At 41.3% G+C, this 23,340-nt stretch overlaps 1 protein-coding gene across 3 annotated transcripts in view; it reads left to right on the top strand.

Annotated features, from left to right (window-relative positions):
* Positions 1 to 21,396, top strand: part of Soga3 (SOGA family member 3) — a gene marked incomplete at its 5' end in the record, with an annotated part of 35,256 nt that extends 13,860 nt beyond the window's left edge. Inside the window, 3 exon segments of one of the 3 annotated variants that reach the window (XM_013516632.1) lie at positions 16,395 to 16,466; positions 18,525 to 19,706; positions 21,129 to 21,396. In XM_013516632.1, the coding sequence (XP_013372086.1) occupies positions 16,395 to 16,466; positions 18,525 to 19,706; positions 21,129 to 21,239 (1,365 nt within the window). 3 annotated transcript variants of the gene reach the window in all.
* Positions 21,397 to 23,340: the final 1,944 nt, after the last annotated feature.

Here is a 23,340-nt window from a genome sequence, read left to right as displayed (position 1 = left end):
GCAGGGTCAGTGAGATCTTCCCCTGTGGACGAGGGTCTCCCAGTGGGATCTGTTCCCTGAAAGGGGCTTACCATGGCCTTCCGTGTGATGTTGAAAACCAAGGAAGTGAGAACTACCCGCCTGTGTGTACACCTCCACCCATCCCTAACATCGCTGACAATGCCTTCTTTTGGCTAAATCCTGACCAGGGGTCAGTAGTGGAGCGGGCTGGGGAATGCGTGTGTGGTCATCTTCCCAGAGCACCATGCGGTGGTGAAACAGGGGTACAAATGGAGGGGGAGCTCAAGGAGAATGCCCAGTTAAGAAATCCTGTCTGCAGGTATCTCAAAGGTGATATTTCCTTATAATATGTCCAGCAAGTATGAACTTTTCAACCTGAAAATTAACATTTATTCATTTATGTGATCTCACAAAAACTTTCCTGTAAGATAGAATTGATAATTGCTTGTGGTCTTTTTTCTTCTAGCATGTCCTCACTTCATATTTCTTACTGCCAGCTTCTCATCCTTTCACTTTTTTAGCATTTCTCTCTTTGTCCTTGGTTCTCAATATCATTAAATCAGTCCTCTGTTGTGTCACTGTACTTTTCAAACACAGTGTGAAATTTAACTCTTGCATTGAATCTGTGACTTTCCTTATTCCTGGCAGTTCTTTAGTGTTCAGAGTTTAATCTTCTCATGACCTTGTTCTTTCATAGAGGTCAACATTGTTATTTTATTAAAACATAATTTTCCTAAAGCTGTCTTGTTTTACAGAATGAATATTTTTCAGGAAATTTCTGATGGATTTTTTTTTCTTTTACCTGATTTTTTAAATCAACCTAATGCATTTTATTTTAATAGTTTTATTGAGATATAATTCATGTATTATAAATTCACTTGATTTAAGCACACAATTGAACGGATTTTAGTAAATACGCAAAATTGTGGAGTCATCATCATAACTCAATTTTAGAACATTTCTCTCACTCCAGCCTTAACCTTACTCAAACACTAATCTGTTTTCTGAATCTTTAGCACTGTGTTTTCTACGTATTTCTTATTATTGTAATCATGTACTTAGTGGGCTTTTGCATCTAGCTTCTTTGACTTGGCATAAAGTTTTTGAGGTCCATCTCTGCACTGTGTATCAGTAGTTCATTTCTCTCGGTTTCCAGATATGTTCAATTGTATAAATATGCCATTTTTAGTTTATTCACAAGCTGATGGACCCTGCACAGTCTCCTGTGTGCTGAGTAAGTCTGCTCTGGACTCTGTCACACAAACTTGGGTGTGAGGTTGTGTTTAATTTCTCCTGGATGGGTACTGAACATGGGATTTCCCATGCTCATGGTGAATTTATGTTTAATATTTTTACGAAACTGTCAGCTGTATTCTAGAGTAACTGCATCATGTGCATTCCCACCAGCCATGAGATGAACATTCTAGTTTATCTAGGTCGCAGCCAATACTGATTGCTTATTTATTTACTATTGCTGCTGTCTAAATTTCTGCTCTACTCTTCATTTCTTAGCTGTTAAATAATGTGTTTTCCTAATGATTTTGAACTTCTTTTCCTATGCTTATTGTCCATGGATCTATCTTATTTTGTACAAAGTCTACTTACTTTTGTTATTTTTAGTTGTGTTGTTTGTCTATGTAGTTTTGTATTCTACTTTAGGTTCTTCGTACATTCTGGGCTCAAGTCTTTTATCAAATACATGATATGAAAATGTTTTCGATGATTTGTCTTTACTTTTTAAAAAATTTTAATTGACTTGTAGTATTTATAGTTAATTGTAAGAAACAGTATTATAAATTAATACATGTAGACAATGTATAGTGGTCAAATCTGAGTAATTAGTATTTCCATACCATCAATTCTGTGTACTATGAACCTTCAAAATCTTCTCCTCTACTTATTTGGAAACGTGTAATAAAGTGATGTTGACTATCGCTGTCCTACTGGACTACAGAGTACTAGAACTAGTTCTGCAACTGTATTTTGAGATCCATTGTCTAACGTCTCTCCCCTGTCCTTTCTAGTTTCTGTTGTGTTCTGCTCTACTCTTTATTTCTATATGATCAATTTTATCTTCCACAAATGAGAGTCTTCAGTATTTGTCTTTCCATGCCATTCTGACTTCCTTAGTCCTTCAGTTTCATCTGTGTTTCCCTCTAGTTTACATTTTATGTGTATTACATTTGTATCCATCTACTGATGGATTTAACATTGATTCCATGTTGTAGCTATCGCAAGTAGTACTAAAAGCGTTTGTGTGTGGATAGCTCTTTGATCTGGTAACTTCATTTCCTTTGGATATACACCTAGTAGTAGGATTGCTGGGTCACATGGTAGTTTTATTGTCCATTTTTTGAGGAACCCCCACAGTACTATTTTTCATAGTAGCTCTTCGAAGTAACATTCTCACCACACTGTTTAAAAGTTCCTCCTTCTTCTCGACCATGTCAATATTTGTTATTGTTTGTCTTTTTGACAAGAGCAGTTCTTACTGGGGTGGGATGATAGTGCACAATGGTTTGTTGTCTTTTTGCCTTCTTAGTTGTGTCTTTTAAGTGAAGAACTTTTTCGTCCAGTTTGTACATTTTTTCTTTATTATTTATGCCGTTCATTCACCTCTAAACAATCTTTGCTTAATCTAGAAGGTAGATTCACTTTGCTGCTTTATTGTCAGAGTTTTATGGTTTCACTCATATATTCTGATCTATGGCCCATTCTGTGTCAAATTTTGTGTCTGATGTCAGGTAAAGGTCTAAATTTATCCTTTTATGTGTGGATCTCCAATGCCCCACCAGTATTGTAGGAATAGCTATCTTTTTCCCACTGGTTTACCTTGGCCCAACATCATTTATATCCTTTTATTTTTCTTTTAGAAAATGAATGTCAAAATTTCCTTGTAGAGTTAGCATGGACTTAAGAAACTTACTGTGTAGCTTTTTGCTTTATCCCTCTCACTGACTACCATTACAGATCCAAAAGTAGAAGAGTTTGATCTGAACAGCATGTACTCCATTTCTGATGGCTGGTAGACATCCTGCTAGCTCTGGCCTATTCATCTATAGTAGAAAAGTCTGCTACTGAGGCAGACTTATATCCTAGGAGAATTTGAAGCAGCTTGTTCTTTGCCTGACTTCGATATATGAAAAACAATAAACCCCAACACAATGCCCCCAAGGCTTTTCTGCCAATGAAGTCCTGGAGAGGGAGAAGTGCTCATCATAGAGTTAATCATCTAGCTCCTTCCCTGTGTAGTTCCCACTTGTGTTGGAATCTTAGTAGCCAGAAACCTGCTGGTTGTGAATGGACCAGCCACTTACGTGATAAAGTAGCATCTATGCAATATCTGGTCAGGCGAAAGTGTTGTCTTCCTAGTTTTTTGTTCTTTAATGACCTTATTGAGTTGTGTTTTACATGAAATTAATTCAGTGCAACTGTACAGTTCAGTACCTTTTGGCATTGAATTTTCCAGGTTGTGCAACTATGACCATAAATCAGTTCCAGTACATTTCCATCACGCCCATAGTATTGATTTCTTGCGCTCATTTACTATTAATCTTCGTTACTCTCGTTCTTCCTACTACTACAGGCAAACACTAATCTTCTCCTCTATCTGTAGGTGTATCTTCTGTAGATACTTCACACCAATGGAATCACAATATATGTGGTCTTTTAGGTCTGGTTCTTTCTCTTAGCATGTTTTTGAGACTCATCTGTTTCATCTAGGTCCTATCTTTTTATTATGACTTAACATTCCTTTGTATGGGTGCCATATTTTATCTCCCATTCAATGGTACATTTGAGTTGCTTCCAGTTTTTAGCTACTGTGTATGTTTCTAAGAATATTCTTGTACAGGACCTGTGGGATATACGTTTGTGTTTCTCTTGAATGTATAACTAAGAGTAGAGTTTCTAGATCATGTGGCAAAGGCTTAACCTATCAAGAAATGAGGATGTCCAGGTTTGATTGGCCTGCACATCCGATTTTTCAGACAGTTAAATCTATATATTAAATTACTATGTTTCTTGTTTGAATTCTACAGATGCTAGCATTAAATGTTTTTCCAATTTTAACAAATGCTTAATGATTAACATTAGTTTCCAATATTATGTATTTCTGTCTTTACTTTCAAGTATGCTTTAAGGGGAAATAAATAATCACTTCATGCTGTTAACCCAGAATTCTGTTTGAGAAATAATATAAACGGGTCAGTTTTCCTTAGAAAGAATAATACTTTAGGAAAACTAATCTGATTCATTTGTGGTTACTTTCCATAACTTCCTTACCATATGAAATATGTTATTCCTAGTCTAATGATGTCTCATTGTCTTTCTTCATTCATGTATTCCTGGGGACTCATTTATGGTTTATTTAGGCACTAATATGTATGTAGTTCTCAGGCTGGTCCTTTGCCTAAAGATTTATGTTCATGTCTGTGTATCCTTAAGCAATATACTAAGAAGCTAAGTGATTTATTTAATGCAGCCTATGGTATTTAATTTTGTACAAATTAGACTTTCAGAAATTTAACGATTTCCCATTTCTTTGAAAATAAGTGAGCTGATTTGATCAAATGGATATCAAGATGCCCTTTGATGAAAAGTAAAACCAAATTAAAACTTATTTTAATGAGCATGTGCTACATCTGAAATAGATTTTGAAATTATCTATTTGGTCTGTGGAGAGTAGTGAGAGATTCCGATTGTCCATATCTTTTAGAATTCACTGAGGAATCATTAAGGCATGCCAAAATTCCTTCCAGAACACAAACACAAATATATACATGTGCACATACACAAGTGTGCATGTATGCACACAGGCTTACACACACAGATTTGTTCTACGCTTGTATGCACAGGAGAACACCATGCATTGGCATTTGATTTTCAGATTGGCTGAATTCTGCCTTTGCTTTCCACATCTTTGAAAATGGGAATATGTCAATTCCCCAGGATTAATTATCATTTAATCAAGCCATGGAAAAAATCCAGTTAAGATTTCAGAGGAAATATTCTGTAATTGTACTCTACTCTTGATTTGATTTACTCAGAACACAGATAGAGGTTACAGAGGTTGTGATCATCACACTTTATTCATGGTATTCTCAAGGCTTGTCACAGGCATTTTCTCCAGTCTCTCTACTGGGCCGTCCATGTTCCAGTTCCTCCATTTACATCAGTTGTAGCCTCGTAAGAGACTCTCTGGTCAAATACACCTTATCAAGAAACAAAGAAGTTATAGACAAGGGCAGAATGAAAAATTTGAATTTCAACAAACTAGATGGATATCCAGATAAAATAAATAAGTGTGATGTTATATAACTTGATGTTTGTGTTTTAAATAAAAAAGTGTAAATGTAGTTGCAGATATTTTAGAAAAGTGCTTATGAAGTTTAGTTGACCATAAATTAGATGTGAAACTGGGTTAGAAGAGCAGTGCTTGAAAGAACTGGGGAATGGATATAGTGTGGAGAAAAAAATACTTGTGATGTGAACATCCTCTTCCAGTGTTGGGATACACTGCTATAGAAGATAGAGGAAGCTTCAGGCGTGGCACATGCCTGTAATTCCACCAATTTGAAGAACTGACATAGAGGATCACAAGTTGAAGCCCAGCTTGGCCGACTGAGAGACTTAGCAAACCCTGCCTCAGAATTTTAAAAAGTGGGATAGGGGCAGGCTGGAATGTAGCTGATTGCAAAGGCCCTGAGTTCCATCTGCAGGACTCCCCTCCCAAGAAGAAAATAAAATAGTCTTATTCTTTGAGTCACTTTCTGTGATTTTTTTAAACTTGCAATAGATTTGAGATTGAAATAAAGATTTCAAACCCATCTGTAAAGGGAAGGCATTCACCAAGGAATGGAAAAGCCAACTTGGGGTCATAAAGCACATGCAGGGATTGGGTGGGGGCCTAAGAAACCTTGCGGGTGGACTGGGAGTCTGGATTCCTCGGCTCTTCCCACATCCATGACCTGAGCAGTCCAGGGCTGCATTGAACACTACAGCATTAGCAGGAGCCAAGTCAGAGGAGCAGCGAGTGAAGCTGTCTGTGTTTAACTCAACGTTAGCAGGTCTTCCAGGTGTTTGAGTGAAATGGAAACTTAACATCTTCAAATGCAAATTGTTCATGCTTTAAAATTTGACAGCTAATTTCAAAACTCTAAAGGCACAAATACAGGTTATCACTTTTTAACCTGGTCCAGGAATTGCTCCCCAAAAACTTGCTCCTACAACTTTTTCAGTGCATTTTGTGAAGCATTGAATACAGTGACTTGTAAAAAAATGTATTATTAAACATCTTAAGTGTGTGGTTGTATGAAGAATGATTTAGAAGCACTCAGGTGATACCCACCCCATTAGTCTTCACCCTTTCGTTACTGGGACCTGCAAGCATACTTCTTACAAGATTCTGGCACAGCAGTGATGCTGGGATTAGTGCGGTAATGGGTGAGAAGCTGGTTGGGACAAGGTGGAGAAGATCGGGGACCTCATCTTTTCAATGTATGGATGCTGACCAGTGTTCTTCCTCGCTGTGTTACAGAGAAAGGCCATAAGGAAGTGCTGTCACTGCCCAGAAATAATGTTCTAAATGTGTTTTAATTGCTTAGGTGCAATGAAGCCTAGAACTCAATTCATTAGCGAGAGCCAATTAGAAAAAGGATATAAATCTCTACATTAGCTCATGTCAGTCAAGTCTTACTAAGCATATGTTTACTACAGATGAAGTATGTAAGGCATGAAGTAATTTTTAATGATTACTTCAAGTCATTAGCCAGGTTCACAGATTATATAAAAATTTAGCTGATACGGGCTGGGGATATAGTTCAGTGGCATAGCGCCTGCCTGGCAAGTGCAAGGTCCTGAGTTAGATTCCTGGAAGTAAAAAAAAAAAACAACAAAATTCAGCTGATAAGTCTCCCACTCTTAAATGCATTTTCTTCTGCAAAGTTTTCTGAAATCTTCTTATGATATGCATCCAAGTGTACTATATGATATGAATATCAAAGAACGTCTTGTTGCATGGCCTTTGCTTTTTTAAAGCAAGGTGGTCTTGCTTTAATAACAGTTTCTTACTGATAACTTGGCAGACCACATAGCAACCCTTACCCAGCTCCAGAAAAGGGTTTCTTTGATAATCAAAGAGTTACGTGTCTCAAAACCTATCTGACCAGTAGCCTTGAGCCCCCGGGGATCCCAAAGAAACTTGGAGAATAAAGACAACAGTTCTTCCTGTGGATCCAGGAAATATCTTGGCCATACAATCTGAACTATAAAATGGAAGGCAGGCAGTTACTGGGTCCAAACCTGAGTAGATTATTTTCACAAAGATTTTATAAGCCCCAATTATTATGGTTTCCTCTCAGTTCTGCTTCTGATTCTGCAGCAAGCACATCCCACTAACAAAAGAAACCTCTGCTTCTCTTCTTCCCTCTGCTAGCCCAGGACCCTTAGACCTCTTAGGTTCTCTGAAGTTAAGCTCAACATTTTACTTTTCAAGTTTCTGCTTTACCTAACTTTCACTATTACACTAGTCATGGAGAGCTGGTTCCAGTCTAAGATATTTGAGAACTGTTAGTAAGTACCATAATATGCTATGAAAAGAGCAGAGGCATTTAAATTATTGGCACCAAAGGAAAAAGAAGGTAGCCTGACGTTCTCTTTGTCAGTCTGCAGAATTCACTTGTTAGTATTCCATAAAATAGTAAATTCATGTAATTGTAGTCATTCTGACCATTACTGTACATACCTGCTTTAGCACAAGGAGAAAAGGATGAAGCAGCCCCTAAAAAAGAAAATTCACTGGACTCTTTTAATAAAAGAAAATTGATGAGGAACTTGAGCTTAGCTATTTAAATTTAGCATTGGGTCAAAGATTTTAAAGTAGAAAAATAAGTAGTTTTTTCCAGCTTTTAAAAGTTGTTTTTATCTGGGTGTGGTGGCACACCCCTGTAATCCCAGCACTTGAGGGGCTGAGGCAGGAGGATCGTTGAGAGTTCAAGACCAGCCTGGGCTACAAAGTGAGCTCAAGGCCAGCTTGAACTGCATAGCGAGACCCTGTCTCAAAAAAAGACAAAAAAATAAATAAATAAAATTTTAAAAAAGTTGTTTTTATTTAGACATTTACTGGACATAAGAGAAAATAAGTTTGGTGGCCTCATAACTCAGAAGACAGGAACGAAGCCTGGGTCTATAGGTCGAGGAAGAGCAGCAGTGTCTGGCAGAAGTAAGCTGATGACAGGTCGTGGATGTGCGTCTTTACCTCCGTGACATAGAAGTCTGTGCGCCCGATTCGTCTCTGCACCTCTGGTACCTACCTTTGTGACCATCCTCAGAAGCAGATTACCATCTTCACCACGAATAAAAAGTTATTACCTTCTGGGAACAAATTCCAGATTTGAATTCTTCATCCACTTCCAAGGTTTTTTATAGAGAAGGTGAATTAAGGCTGACTTTATGTTCCTTCCTTTGCCATTCTATTCCCTTCTCAATCCTGGCCTTCTTTGCTCTCAGGAGCAGCCTAGAAAACGTAGTCCTTAGGTAACAATTGAGAATTCTCTGGGTCCAGCTTCCTTTAAATTTGCCTTTGTGTTTCAACTCTGACTTAGAGTCTTGTGTCACTTTAGAGTTACTTAGAGTTACTTTTCTTCCCCTGACTAGGAAAACTATAGAAAAGGGAGAGAACCAAAATATTCTAAAATTAAGGGTAGAATTGACAGACTTAAATTAAAAGGTTTGTTCCAGGGGAACTCTGTGAAGATGTGCGTACCTCCTCCTCCCAAAAACGAAGTATAAAAGCTAAGGTCAAATGGCAGTAATACTTTAAAAATGTCTGATCTAGGCTCAGTAAGAAGCTTGAATATTAGGTGAACTTCACTAGCTTTTAACTCATATCACACCTTTGGTGCTAATTGAACTCTCACTTGTATTAAAAGAAGGATCTGCAATTTAGAACTGAAATGTGAGTTTTTAAAACAATTTACTTAATGTTCCGTTTCATTAAAAAAATCTTTTGTACAGTCAAAATATTGGCAAAGGCAGGGGAAAAATAAAGACAAGAAAAATATATTGATTTTTATTTTTCCTGAATTAGATAACTCACTTTAACTCTTTCTAAGGGACATTTACATCTCTTTTTCCTTTTTTTCTAAAATTAGAACAAGGAATATGTTTCATAAATATGGGCCAAGCCTACTGCCTTTTTTAATCTCAATGATGAAAAATATTTGATACCTGTATCAGTTAGTTCATGCTGGGAAATAAATCCTCCTAGGGGCTGGGGTATAGCTCAGTGGCACAAGCACCTGCTTGGTAAGTGCAAGGTCCTGAGTTTAATTCCCAGCACCAAAAAAGAAACCAAAAACATAACAAATCTTCCTAAAGCTTAGTGGGTGGCTTATGCAGCAGTCAGACGTTTATCTCATAATTCTGTGGTTCACTCTTTGCGTAATTCTCTTCACAGCTGAGTTCTCGCATGTATCTGGGGCCAGCTGATAATCATCTGTGAGGGCCTATTTCTGCAGGTTTGTTGGCACTTGGCCGGGGCAGTGGGAGCAACTGTGCCACATGAATCCTTGATCAAGGAGGCTGCCCTAGACTTGGTACCTAAAGACAGGAGATTTCCCAGAGACAGTGAGCAGAAGTGTGTAAAGTGTCTTGACTATGCTCAGAGCTCACCTGCCATCTCTCCCATGTTTTATTGGTCAGAGCAGGTCGCAGGAGCGCCTAGTGTAAAATTACACGAAATAATCGGTGCCTTTTAATGAGGGGCATTACAAATGCTCCTGCATACTAGTGAGGTCTTTTTTTTTTTTTTTTTTTTTGAGACAGGGTCTTGCTATGCAGTTCAGGCTGGGCTTGAGCGCACTTTGTAGCCCAGGCTGGCCTTGAACTCAACGATCCTCCTGCCTCAGCCTCCTGAGTACTGAGATTACAGGCATGTGCCATCATGCCCAGCTCTGCTTCTGCATTCTAGTAAGGGAAAAAAATACAACTAGTTTTGTAAACAGTTTACTATGGAGAGCCTTAATCACTAATAAAAGTCTTCAGTCTAATATAGAAAAGACACTGACTGAGGCCAAAGATTAGATCTCTTTATGCCTATAACTTCCAGAATGTCTTTTGAAGCTCTTGGTGAATTGCATTATGTGGGAAGTGACTTAGGTCTCAGCAGAATGATCATATTTTCCCAAGGAAAATGTCAGGAGCTCTGTTGGCCTGATGCCTGCGTAGGCCCCTCTTGCGGGACTGAGAGCACAGAGGAGAGCACCGGCAGCAGCTCAGAGAAGTCTCAGTGTCCTGAACTTCAGGGCAGGAAGGGAGAGGCACAGACATGAGTGTCTGGAGGACCAGTGACAGGAGAGAAACCCGGAGAGAGGAGCCTGTGATAGGAAGCATTATGGCAGATTGGCCATCAAAAGCGTTGGTACCCGGTATCCTTGACAAAGCAACTTTGAGGTTCAGAATCTTAATTGATGTCACTGTTAAAGATAGATGTTTAAAAGTCAAGTAAAGAATAGAAAAAATGAAGGTATGTGATATATTTTATTTTCATACATCTCAGCTCATACTTTTTTTTTTTGCTCTTTAACTTTTTTGTTTGAAAAAGTTAAATTTTTATTTCCCGGCTTTCAATGGACATATTGAAGTAGAATTTTAAAGGTAGATTTCATTTGTCTGTTGGAGTCACTTATCAACGTCTTAATGCCTCCAAGACAAATCTATATAAGAAATAAGGCTGGAGAACTCATTTCTTCCTTGAACTGATACTGATGGAGCGCTGACCTCATGCCAGGTGTATTTCTCAGAGCAGAGGTTGTAACAGACCAGTACTGAGATCCCAGTCTCGTGACTCTCACCTTCCAGATTGAGGAGACAAACCTGAAACAAATACATGGGTCAGATGGTGAGAGGAGATAGGGAAAAAATACAGCGGGATTAGGAAGACAAGCACCGGAGGAAGAGAGCGGGGATGTGCTTGTTATCATGTGGAGTGGTCTGGCGCAGGCTGATTAGGTCCCTGGAGAAGCTTACGAGTAGGTCCTGAGAGTGCACCAGGCAAGTGCGCTGCAGGCCGTGGAAACTGTATCCCACAGACCCGAAATCTTGAGTGTGCTTCCCGTGGTGATTGTTCACAGAGCCAGCTACACCACAGCCTGACTCTAGGAGCTTTAGAAAAAAATGCCTGGGCCAAACCTCAGTATCTTTTGTAAAGCCCGGTCAGGTCTGTATAAAATGTTAGTAGGATCACTGCAGTGTGGAGTCTAGGTCTTGTGTCAGTAAAGCACGGCTGTCTGAGCAAGATGGAAAAACACTGGAGATTCTGTGCAGAGGAACAGCACAGACTGATCATCTGAGTATCCGCCTCTTGCACCCACATTCCCCTCCAGCCCTGAGCTCATGCCTTAGCATGCAGCTCCCCAGCTGTCTCGAGTTCTCAGGGTGAGCTTGCACGGAGTGTTGCTGAGCTGGATCTCCCCACCCTCCCTGTCCCTCTTCTGCCAAACTTACTGGTAAGTGTCAAGGCTATCACCGAAGGGAAAGAGGACCCCCAGGGACAAGAGTCCCTCCTGCACTCCCAAGACCCGATAGCGACAGAGCTCCTGGGGCTTTCAGTTTCCCTCCAGTCCTCAGAGAGGCATCTGCGGACCTCCCTCCCAGTGCTGCCTTGAAGTCGCAAGTACAGCTCGACGGTGAGAACCAGCGAGCGTGTGTGTGTGCTGTCCTCATGTTGAAATGCGTGTGTGTAATATGTGTGACCGGGTGCTGCAAACCCATGCAGCTGTGCTTATAGCTCAGAAATAGTCAAACCCTGTTTGCAAGATTGTACTTTTCTTCCTTTGGAGCTGCAATATAATGTAGTTGTTCAGAGCCAAAGCTCTCAAGCAGGGTGAATGTCGTCCTAGTTCTAACTAGGTGGTTTATCCTTTTTGTGATCAGGATAATGCTGTCAAACTCATAAGGCTGTTGTCAGATTAAGTGAGTAGAAGCAATTAAAGTGCTTAGAGAAGTGCACAGCACATATGTAATACTCAATTTAGAAATCCTAGCTATTCACGGAGCTATAGTTGGCTTAGCATACAAGTGGATCTCTCTTTAATTTTATCAACAGAGGAGACCTTGATATACATAATGTGTCTTTCAGTAGCATTTTAGGCTGGTTCTTCTCTGTTGTTTATGGGATGAAAACATAAAGATGCTATCTATTAAGGAGGGGATCAAATTAAAATGGAGAAAGAAAGACAATGTCAAAACAGCTTAGAGCACAACCAACCTATTTATATACTTGCTGAGCAAACATAATTTTTGGCAAAATTCTCTAACTCCTGGCCTTTACATGGCTAAAAACAACAGCAGCCTCTTTTGGATAAGCTGATGCTAAGAATTCAAAGAATTAAGGATTGGACAAGAAATGTTTTTCATGTATTTGTCTGGAGAACCATCTGAAATGCCTGTTTTGCCAATAGACAAAAGTCTGCAATTTTGTTCCTGCCTCTGACACTGCTCATAAAGGATAAAGGCCGGCAGGACGATGCGAGCAGCTTGACAGTTTTATCGTTGCAGGACGGGGCCAACATTATTCTCCACCCTTATAAATCTCTCATCTTTATTTCATACAAGTCTGAATGTTTAATAAAAACCTGCTGGAATATGAAAAAATGATTAAATATTTATCAAAAATTTAAATGTGATACTTAAACGTTCCAGAACTCCTCGAGGCACCTTAAGGGCAATTGAAATCAAACCTTTTTTTTTCAGAGCTTCATTTGAGTTCAACAACTCAAGTGATATTTAAATAGAAGTGGAATAGAAAGCACCTCTTAGGAAAAAACGCCCTAGTTTCGGCATTTGTTCTGCCTTAGCTCAGAGGTCTCATTTTAGCTTTGCCTCCAGGATAGCATCGTAGTTTCTCAGCACCTCAGCTGACCCTGAGCTTTTCAGTGTCGCTACTGCCCCATCTCCACAGTCACCCTGCCCCCTCCCTGCAGAAGCTGGGCACCAGCTCCGCATGCTCGTTCCTTGAATCTTTCCTCCTGCCGCTCATGCAGTTTTATTTCTGTTGAAATTGAAAGGTAGATTATTTTCTCTGATGCCCTAGATCTGGAATCATACTTCTTCTATTCTTCTAGTGTTTTGTTTCTTCTTCATTGATTGCTCTGAGTTATTTACCTAATGGCATCTTTTTATGATCATAAGCAGCTCTTAAGGAGGAGAGTAAAATATTTCTTAACCATAGTTTCAATCATATTTGTTTCTCATAATACTATATATATGTAGTATGCATATATGTCTACATGTATGTGTATGTAGTACTGATTATATATATAGTATGTGTGTATATATAGTATGGATTATATATATATATATATATATATGGACATATATATGCAAGAAACTCAACAAAAGGAACCCACAAAGACCAGAAAATGTTCTTAGAACTACACCATACTTGCCCTCAGAACTTTTGCATGTCATTCCTTTATCTCATGTCAATTTAGACAGTCACCTGTGTGTGTTTCTGAACTGTGACAGTCTAATTATGACAGTCTTTCCTTCAAGCCCATCACTACAACTAAGTTAAACTGAGTGAGACAAATCCCAACCTTATTCACTGTCCCTCAAGCTCTGAGTTAGGACACCAGCAAATCTCACGTCACTCTTCTCCTGTCTGTTATTCTGGGATGTTTTCTAATGCCTGTCCCTCTCTTTGTCTTCCATTGGTGACTGCACATCTGCCAGGTTGAAGATGAGCTGCTTCTTCATCCAGGAAGTCATCCCTAGCTACCACCACTGTCTCAAGCCCTTGACTGGGTTAAGCCTTTGTCCTCTGTGATCTAACAGATAACAGCGATAGAGAGCAGAGAAACTTGGTCAGAGTCTGATTTAGTTGCAGTTTAGGAATCACCTACTGAGCTTTGCAAGTGACAGATAGCCGGGCCCCTTCTTCAGAGTTCTGAAGGGCCAGTTCAGTGGGTCTGGGATGGGCCTTGAAAATTTGCTTTTCCAACAGTTTTCCAGGTAATGTTGATGATGCTGTTCCAGTGACACACTGTGAGAAACACTACTTTAGATTATTTATCTAACTTTGTAAGCTGTCGGTTAAGCATCTACAAAGTGATGGTGAAAAAGATGTTTTTAAAAACTGGTTGAGATGATGTACAGAGAGTTTGACATGAATTAGTGCTCAATCGGGGCCAATTAATGTTGTTTTTTCATTATCATTGCTTTTCTCCTGTTGATAAATTGTAAGCTGAGTAGACCAGGCAGAGTAAAATAGAAAATCCCTTAAAGAGCAGAGTTAGTTTTAGTATTGCTGTGGCATACATTCCTTACGAAGTGCATTAGCACTTACCAAATACACATGTAATGGAATGAATTCAATATGAAATTCATTCATAAATTCATTCAATAAATACTTAGCAAAATGAATTTAGTGCTCCCTAGAGGTAGCCCCTTTCTAGAATATTGTAGGTTCTCTAACACAGCTCTCCATGTTCTTGGTATTTGGGGAATCCTTTCTGCGATTGGTTCCTAAGTCACTTCTGGTTATGCTGAGTCAGGCCCTGCAGTTTCCATTTCTAAGATGACACAAGCAATGCAGAGAATTTCTTTCTGAAAAGAACTAGAAATAAATGACCACGTGGCATGGGCTACTCATTTGTCTCAGTGGTTTCAGTGTCGTACAGGTGAAAGCAGTTGCAACTCTGTATTCTGCTACCCCCTCTGCCTGAACATACTCCTTCTTTAACACTGGAAATGGATCTGAAATTAATATGTGAAGCATTCAATTTTCAGTTCTTTGCAAATCCATGAAATCCCCTCTTTTTAGAAGCCATCCTGCATCCACTGTTAGTCTCTATCCCTGTCCTGTCTTTCACTTTAAGACATCCTGTTTTCTACACTAATTAGTTCAAATATTTTTCCCACCATCTGCCAAATGGCAACCATTAATCTCACATAGGCCCCTCGTTTGCATAATGTAAAGCATGGTGTTTACGAGCTCCTGCTGCAGTTATTTGGTTCCCTGTCTCTCCTGCTAAATTTGAGTCTCTTGATGGTAGGTGTGGGGTCTAATTGAATGTTGAGTCTCCAAGTCAATAGCTGGCATATAGTACATATTCAAACACTTGGATAATTAGTGTTTACATAGAGAAAGCATTGTTATCATATTGGTTGGGAAATGGAACTGAGCAGAATGATTATATACTGCTGGCCCATGAAACAGTTTGGCTCTAGTTAGTATGCTGAATTACAAAGTGTGTGTTTGAATTTTAATTAGGACCAGCCAATAAAATGTGAGAGATTTTACGGAACAATCCTGTTCCCAACTTGTCTTCAAAAAGCCCACATTCCTGTCTCACACCAGTGGGTCTAGAGCTGCTCCCAATCCACCTGTACCTGAACTTTCTCATTTCTCGACATCTGTGACACTGCCTGTTGTGTTACACATGTATGAGGTGTGCCTAAAATACATGATATGTAAATTTTTTAAAAATTATTACAGTAAAAGAGACGTCGTTGTTAGTCCCTCTCTAACTACTCCCTCTGACTCCAAACACACTTACCGCATGATTCATGCCCCTTTTTAAAGCAGGACTGCATGTTCTCATTCATGTCTTTACAAGGTGTGATCAAAACTGCCGTGAATCTTACTGTGTCATTCAATGGAAAGGGACCCTTGTAAAAGCATGAATATGAATTCTTATCTACTCTAGTCACCTGATCTGAGACCCTGCAACTTTTATCTCTTCTTTAACATCAAAATGGCCATGGAAGGCAATTTTTTTTAATGGATTCAGGATATTGAGGCATCCAGGACCATGAAACTTAAAACACAAAAGCATTCAGAAAGTAGCAGGAACAATGAGATAAGTGTGTTCAAAGTGAGTGGGAATATTTTGAGGGGGTTTAATGACAGTGTACCTTTTACTACAATGAAATTTTTAAAACTTATTCATCATAGCTTTCACTCACACCTTATGTACATCATGTTTGCTTATGAGATTCTTTAAATTCTGCATAAATCCACTGAGAATTTGTCCTTACAAGCTTTTATCAACCTGACTCCAATACATAATTCTTTAGTGATATACAATCCTAACAACCATTTGCCTTCATCTGAACTGTATAGCATATGGTTTTAGCTATATTTCATCTGAGTTTTTCTGCATTTTCACACTACATTTCTTATACTTCAAATTAGTCAGATAATTGCTAGCTACATTCCCAGTTTAAAGTAAAAAATTACCTAAATCTATCTGGTTGGAGTATTTTTCCTTCTTTATGATTATTGAACTCTTTTTTGTCTTGGTTTTGTCTTATGAGAGTAGGATACTTAAAGACAAAATTGAATTACAATTACCATCTACCAAACTAAACATGTTCATCCTCTGTTTTAGTTGTCATTAAAAAGAAGAGGAAGCAAAGATTTGCCAAAATCAGAAAAAAAGGCTCAACAGACTCCCACTGAGGTATGTGGAAAGATTTCAACTAATACATCCAACACCTCTCAATGAGTATTATAATTAGCTACTTGTGTAAGTTGAAATAATGTCCAAGTAGACTTATGCAAAACGATCAAGTTATGCATATCAATTATGCAGCTGTAGCTACAGATGTTATAAAGCATTTAATATATTTGTTTCTAAAGCCAGCGCTGCCATCCCTATTATAATTGCTTTTACATTGTAAGCACATAGCAGTGTGCCATTATTACGTGATGTGCTGCTGTATTTGAGAACTGTACCCAGGGTGCTAATCTTGTTCTTTCCTAATGAATAGGTCCATGGAACAGCTGCTCCTATAGCACAGGGAGAGTAAAGAAAAGAACGTTGTAGAAAGGTGACAGAGGCTTGTGAGGTCTTTAGAAAACCATACAATAAAAAAATTTCTCCATACTGGGGCAAGGCATAGAATTCTCCATTCCAGTGCAAGGCACAGAGTCTTGGAATCAAATCTGAATATCGATTGTGCCCTGACTAACATGTGCTCAATGTGTCAAGAAACCTCTCCTATCTGTAAGGGGTAGAAGTTTCACCTACTCGAAAGGTGGCTATGAGGATTTAAGGAGAGGAGGACTGGGGCACTGAGGCGTGCACACCCTGCAGCTCTCCACCACTTCTGCTGTCCCCAGTAGCTGGGAGGACAGGACTTCCATGTGCCCCAGTGGCCCTCTTCATCTCAGAGGCTCTCAGCCAGATCTGCTGATATCTCTGGCAGAAGCTCATCTTCCCTCTTACCTCCCCTGCTTTCTTAGGAGAATGCATCTCAGATGCAGGTGACAGCACTGAGTGAGAAAGGGATTTTTATTCCCATTTTAAAAGTGAGGAGGGCTGTGGGTATGGCACACTGGTAGAGATTTACCTAGCATGTGTAAGACCCTGGATTCTATCACCAGCACCATGAGAAGAAACATTAAAATGAGGAAAGCAAAAGCCACAGAGGTCAGACAATTAGCCCAAAGGACATACTCAAAGAGAATCTTGAGAAATCATCCTTGGGAAATAGATCCTTAGACATGATAATGTATTTCTCTAACAGCTCTCAGGGAATGAATACATTTCTGTTTCTCTTTGAGGTTTTTCAGGGCTGTCATATGAATGGGGGAGAGGCCATCTATAGGGCCTACTCCGTTAACTTTTTAGCAGGTGGAACCAGCTCCCTCCTTGGACTGATGCCGCTGCATTCCATTTTAGAGGCAGTGCAGAGTAGCTGTAGTTTCTCACTGGCGGGACCATCCTGGGGCCAAGCCTTCCCTCCTCGTCAGACTTTAAACAATTCCCCTTTGGGGCTGAAGATATAGCTCAGTGGTACAAGTGCCTGCCTGGCAAGTGTGAAGTCCTGAGTTCGATTCCCAGCACCAAAAAAAGAAAAAAAAAATTCCTCTTTGAACAAAGACAGAGGGAAGATCCTTTTCTGGATAGCAGAACAATGATGAGCCTTAGTTTCAGACCCAAACAAATTCAAATTTCACCTTTTTCTCTTCCCATTTACTGGCTGTGTAACCTTGGATAAGTCACTGAACATCTTTAATCTGTTTCAATAACGATTTATCCAGTGACTGTGAATATTAAGTTCAATCACAATAGAAAAGAACCTCACTGGCTTCTGGCTCCCGAGCGCATGCTCAGTAAGTGGTGGTGACTGCCTATGGGCCAGGTGTTCCCCAGGGTGAAGAGATTCCACATGCAGTACAGTTAGGGGAAATTGGACTACACGGAGAATGAAACAAAAGCATTATTGAAATGGTCACCAAACGGCGGTGTGCAGTTACAACATATAATCATCTCCGTAGAGTAGTGGCGGAAGTGTTTTCAATGCTGGTTTCTTTTCCTTTTTGTTTCCAGGATATAATAGTGTTCTAATCTTGAAGAATGCAAGAGCTTTGAAGAAAACATGTAATTTCTACTTCTGTGTGCGATTACATCTTAATTAGAAAAAAGAAATGATTTTTGCAGATGTCCTGGCTTGATTGTGTCTCTCGTTTCCATAAAAATGATCTGTCTTTTTCCCTCTTCCCCCCAAACAAGGAGGACAATGAAGATCTAAAATGCCAGCTGCAGTTCGTCAAAGAAGAAGCCGCTTTGATGAGGAAGAAGATGGCCAAGATTGACAAAGAGAAGGACAGGTTCGAGCACGAGCTCCAGAAGTACAGATCCTTTTACGGGGACCTGGACAGCCCGCTGCCCAAAGGAGAGGCGGGGGGGCCCCCGAGCACCCGGGAGGCCGAGCTCAAGCTGCGGCTGCGGCTGGTGGAGGAGGAGGCCAACATCCTGGGCCGGAAGATCGTGGAACTGGAGGTGGAGAACCGCGGCCTGAAGGCGGAGCTGGACGACCTGCGTGGGGACGACTTCAGCAACGGCGCGGCCAACCCGCTGATGCGCGAGCAGAGCGAGTCACTGTCGGAGCTGCGGCAGCACCTGCAGCTGGTGGAGGATGAGACGGAGCTGCTGCGCAGGAACGTGGCCGACCTGGAGGAGCAGAACAAGCGCATCACCGCCGAGCTCACCAAGTACAAGTACAAGTCCTCGGCGGGCGCGGGCCACGACAGCAGCGCGCGGCACCACGACAGCGCCAAGAGCGAGGCGCTGCAGGAGGAGCTCAAGGCGGCGCGCCTGCAGATCAACGAGCTGAGCGGCAAGGTCATGCAGCTGCAGTACGAGAACCGCGTGCTCATGTCCAACATGCAGCGCTACGACCTGGCCTCGCACCTGGGCATCCGTGGCAGCCCGCGTGACAGCGACGCCGAGAGTGACACAGGCAAGAAGGAGAGTGACGACGACGCGCGGCCACCGCACCGCAAGCGCGAGGGCCCGATTGGCGGCGAGAGCGAGCCGGAGGAGGCGCGGCACGCGCGCTGCCTGACACCCACGCGCGGCCTGCACCCCGCGCCCGCGCCCTGGCCGCGGGGCCTGTGCGAGCGCCAGCACCTCAAGGACATCCGCTCGGAGGCCGAGCGCCTGGGCAAGACCATCGACCGGCTCATCGCCGACACCAGCACCATCATCACCGAGGCGCGCATCTACGTGGCCAATGGGGACCTGTTCGGGCTCCTGGACGAGGAGGACGACGGCAGCCGCATCCGCGAGCACGAGCTGCTCTACCGCATCAACGCGCAGATGAAGGCCTTCCGCAAGGAGCTGCAGACCTTCATCGACCGCCTCGAGGTGCCCAAGGCCAGCGACGACCGGGGTGCCGAGGAGCCCATATCCGTGAGTCAGGTACAGCTCTGCCTAGTGCGCGCCTGGCCGTGCGTGGCGAGGCTGGAGCTGCGGTGCCCGTGGGCAGTCTCCGATCCCGACCAGCGTCCCTGTCCCCAGCCCTGCGGCGGGGCAAGCCCAGGTCGCAGCCCCGCGGGAGCCCAGCCCCACGGTGCGCCCGACTGTCCCTCCTTCAGGCCTCAGGTTTCTGTGACCCAACCCGAGTCGCCAGCCCCTTCCTTCGAAAGGGGAGATGTAACACCAGCACCCTCAATTTTCATGTGCAGCTGAATGGATTTTAAGGTGCCATTTTAGAAGGTCCATATTTTTCAGTTTTACTCAGTATTCCAGGATTCAGCACCATTCGCTGCAAGAAGGTCCTGAATAGGAATCTTCACTTACAAACCTCAAATCCACCTTTGAAGATTCCTAGTCAAAATGTTGATTGGAGGCTTGTAAGTCACTGAGTTTAAGATTTAAAAAAAAAATTACTAGATAATCAACAATGCTGGAGAACTATTGATCCAAGTAGAAGTCAGTGGTACAGAGGGTCTCATACCTAGAGCCCTACCGAAAGGCACGGGGGGCACCTCCCCTTTGGTGTAAATTGCAATAACACAGCCTTATTTCTAGAGTCAGTCACTGTGGGTGAAGAGCTCAGGTCCGGCGGAGGACTGTTCTGCGGTAGCCTTCAGCCCACACTAATCCAGGGACATGGAAATAATGATTCCATAACAGGGAAAACCAGTATTTTTCCTCCATCCTGATTTGTAGAGGCTCCGGATGAATGGGACTGAGCTGCTTTGGCCAGGTCTGGTGGCCACGGGAAGATGAGTGCGTTTTGTCAGAGTTAACCACGTAGAATATAATTTACGAAGCAGAGCGGGCAGCGCTGGCCCCTCTGGCGAGCCTGGTGTCCTGTATCCATTGGAGAACCCACGGAAGTACAGCGGCATGCATGGCTTCTGAGACGCGCCAGACACTGACCTTTCAGCTTATGCAGAAGCATGACGTTAGATTCAGTGCTTGTCCATCACGGCTAGCAAAACATCGCAGCCCTGCCGCTTATGTATCTTGCACGTTGCTATGCTTTGCTGCGATGGGGGAAAACAGTTTTATCATGAAACTTGGGTTTTGAAATGTTAAAATTTACTTTCTTCTATTTTTTATATCAGATATTTAGTTTTTCATTTCCTTGCTCCATGTTTTTTAATACTTGAGCATGTGGTCTTTTAGTTATATTCTCGGGGGGAAAAATCAAAATCAAAGTGAGAGAAAGCATTGTCTATAAGTAATAATTTCAGGTTTGGTAAATACAGGTTTAAGGGGGGTTTCTTTATTTTGAGTGAGTATTTGGACTGGTTGATTTAAATGCAGGCTTGAGAAACTGTTGTTAATTAACTCTCCTTTTTGTCTCTGCGTTTACCTCTCCAGATGTTCCAGCCCATCATTTTACTTATCCTCATCCTTGTATTATTTTCCTCACTTTCCTACACAACAATATTTAAACTCGTCTTCCTTTTTACACTGTTTTTTGTACTGTAAGTCTTTCATCATTTACCATTCATTGTAGCATTTTCAGTTTGTTTATTTTGTTCACCCTTCAAGACCAGAAGTAAAAGAAGTATAATTTCTGTAATAACCAATGCTGTAAAAACACTGAAGACTGCTTCTTTCTGTAAAAAGACCAGACTCATCTTACCACTACCAAATTCAATAAGAAGCCCAAGCACGAACATATTTCAGGTAAGAAAATACATTTTTTAAACAAATCACTCTAATTTTTTTGCCTCCTGCTTTTACAAATTGATCTGTAGTCTTCTTCATAAATGATTAAACTGACAGGATGACTGTAAACGTGGACTAATTCTCTAGTAATTATTTCTTAGTCATTAACTATCATGATTGCCCAAAGCTGACCACCCATATGTTGGTCACAGTTCCAAAAATCACATAGATTCATAAATACCTTGGCTTTATAAATCTATATATGGATTTTTTTAAAAAAATATCTTTATGTAGATTTATCAAGTACGATGCTAATGCATCAAGACAACAGGTAATTTTGACACCCAAAAAATAGCTACGAAAAATATGGGGAGTAGATGAAACATGGCTCTCGTGAGGACTAAGTAATGTGTTTTGAGACTGACGTGTTTGTCTGCAATGATGTGTTTGAAACCATGAGCATGGATTAGGACTTCATTCTTGGAGAGAAGAATTATCCCCAACCTGTTGTTTGACCAGCTTCTCATAAAACCAGGTATTTCTGCCTCTACTTATTTCACTTGGAGCCTTGTATTGCTAGTAAAGCTTGCTGCCCACACTTCACTGTCTAATAGATTGCACACAGAGCTGCCTTCTGAGCAAGAAACATGGTAGAGATAGGTATATGAAGTATTTCAAGTGGGGAAAAGAATACATTCTCTAGAATTTCATTAAGTTAGAACCCAAGGCTAGAAGCATAGCTCCAGAGGGAGTCGCTCTCTAGACAGACACTTACACTGGGGAACAGGAGAACCCCTTTTTTTCCCATATGCCCAGAATGGCCTGGATAGACTCCAGACACTCAAAGACCCTCTTCTGTCCATCCTGTTGGTAGTTTACCCAATGGAAACCCAGAATGCATCCGTGACACCCCAAACTCAGCGAGGCCAGCACCAGTTGGCATCCTGAACTTGGGAGTACTCACAGGGTGGCGGGTCAATGCAAGACCTGGATGCAGTGAACTGTCTTGGTCTCAGCAGTGACAATAATATGCTCTGCCACAAAAGCAAGAACCAGTCATAGCCTTTTGAATCCCAGGAGTTTAACGTGGGGAGGACTACAACTTATCTAGAGCTTCCCCGCTACAGATCCATTTTACTCTGAGTACCACTGGTATTCTCTACGGAGCATAACTGCTCATACTATGTGTAGCATATGTCTGGGGTTGGAGAATTTTTTGCTTTTCATTTTGTTTTCGTTCTCATTTTTTGTTTTTTTTTTGGGGGGGAGTTGCAGAAGCAGGAAGAAAGGCCTGCACTGATAGCAGTTAATGAGCAGTTGGAATCTGTTGATAAATACTTTTGGCTTCTTGTGCTGTGGATTCGAGGAACTAGAATTTAGGTAGAACTTCATGACAAAAAGAAGTGAGATACATTCTATGTTTGATCAGTTGTTATTACAGAGGCATCTACATTTTTAACAACTGCATCTTAGAGATAGTAACCACCTTAAGAACCAAAATGTGATAGGTACGTCTCCAGGACACCATCTCAAAGAAACTAAAACCAATACTTGGGGACTAAAGGGTACCTAAAGTGCCTGAGACATTTGGAAGTTGATGCCCTTAGCCAAGTGATGGTTCTCAGTCCTCTCCGGAGCTGCTGGGAATGCTGAGAAAGACTGTGTAGTGCGTCACAATGGCAAGTTCTTTGGCACTTAGAAGCAAGGAGTGCGAATTTCAAGCTTCCTGCAATTCCATGTCAGGGAATTCTGTCCTTGAACAGGATGTACTCGTTCACTTCTGAAGCATTGTGTATAGTCACTACTGTGGGTGACTTTAAAAAACGGGCGGTGACATTTTAGATTTCGTTATCATTAGAATAGCCAAGAACTAAATATTTAGTAGTTTTCAGTGCTGCCTGCCCATCAAACTGCCTAG

Source organism: Chinchilla lanigera, unplaced genomic scaffold (genome assembly GCF_000276665.1).
Source record: "Chinchilla lanigera isolate Chin_1 unplaced genomic scaffold, ChiLan1.0 scaffold00035, whole genome shotgun sequence".
NCBI lineage: Eukaryota > Metazoa > Chordata > Mammalia > Rodentia > Chinchillidae > Chinchilla > Chinchilla lanigera.
This window is presented reverse-complemented; position numbering and strand designations above follow the sequence as displayed.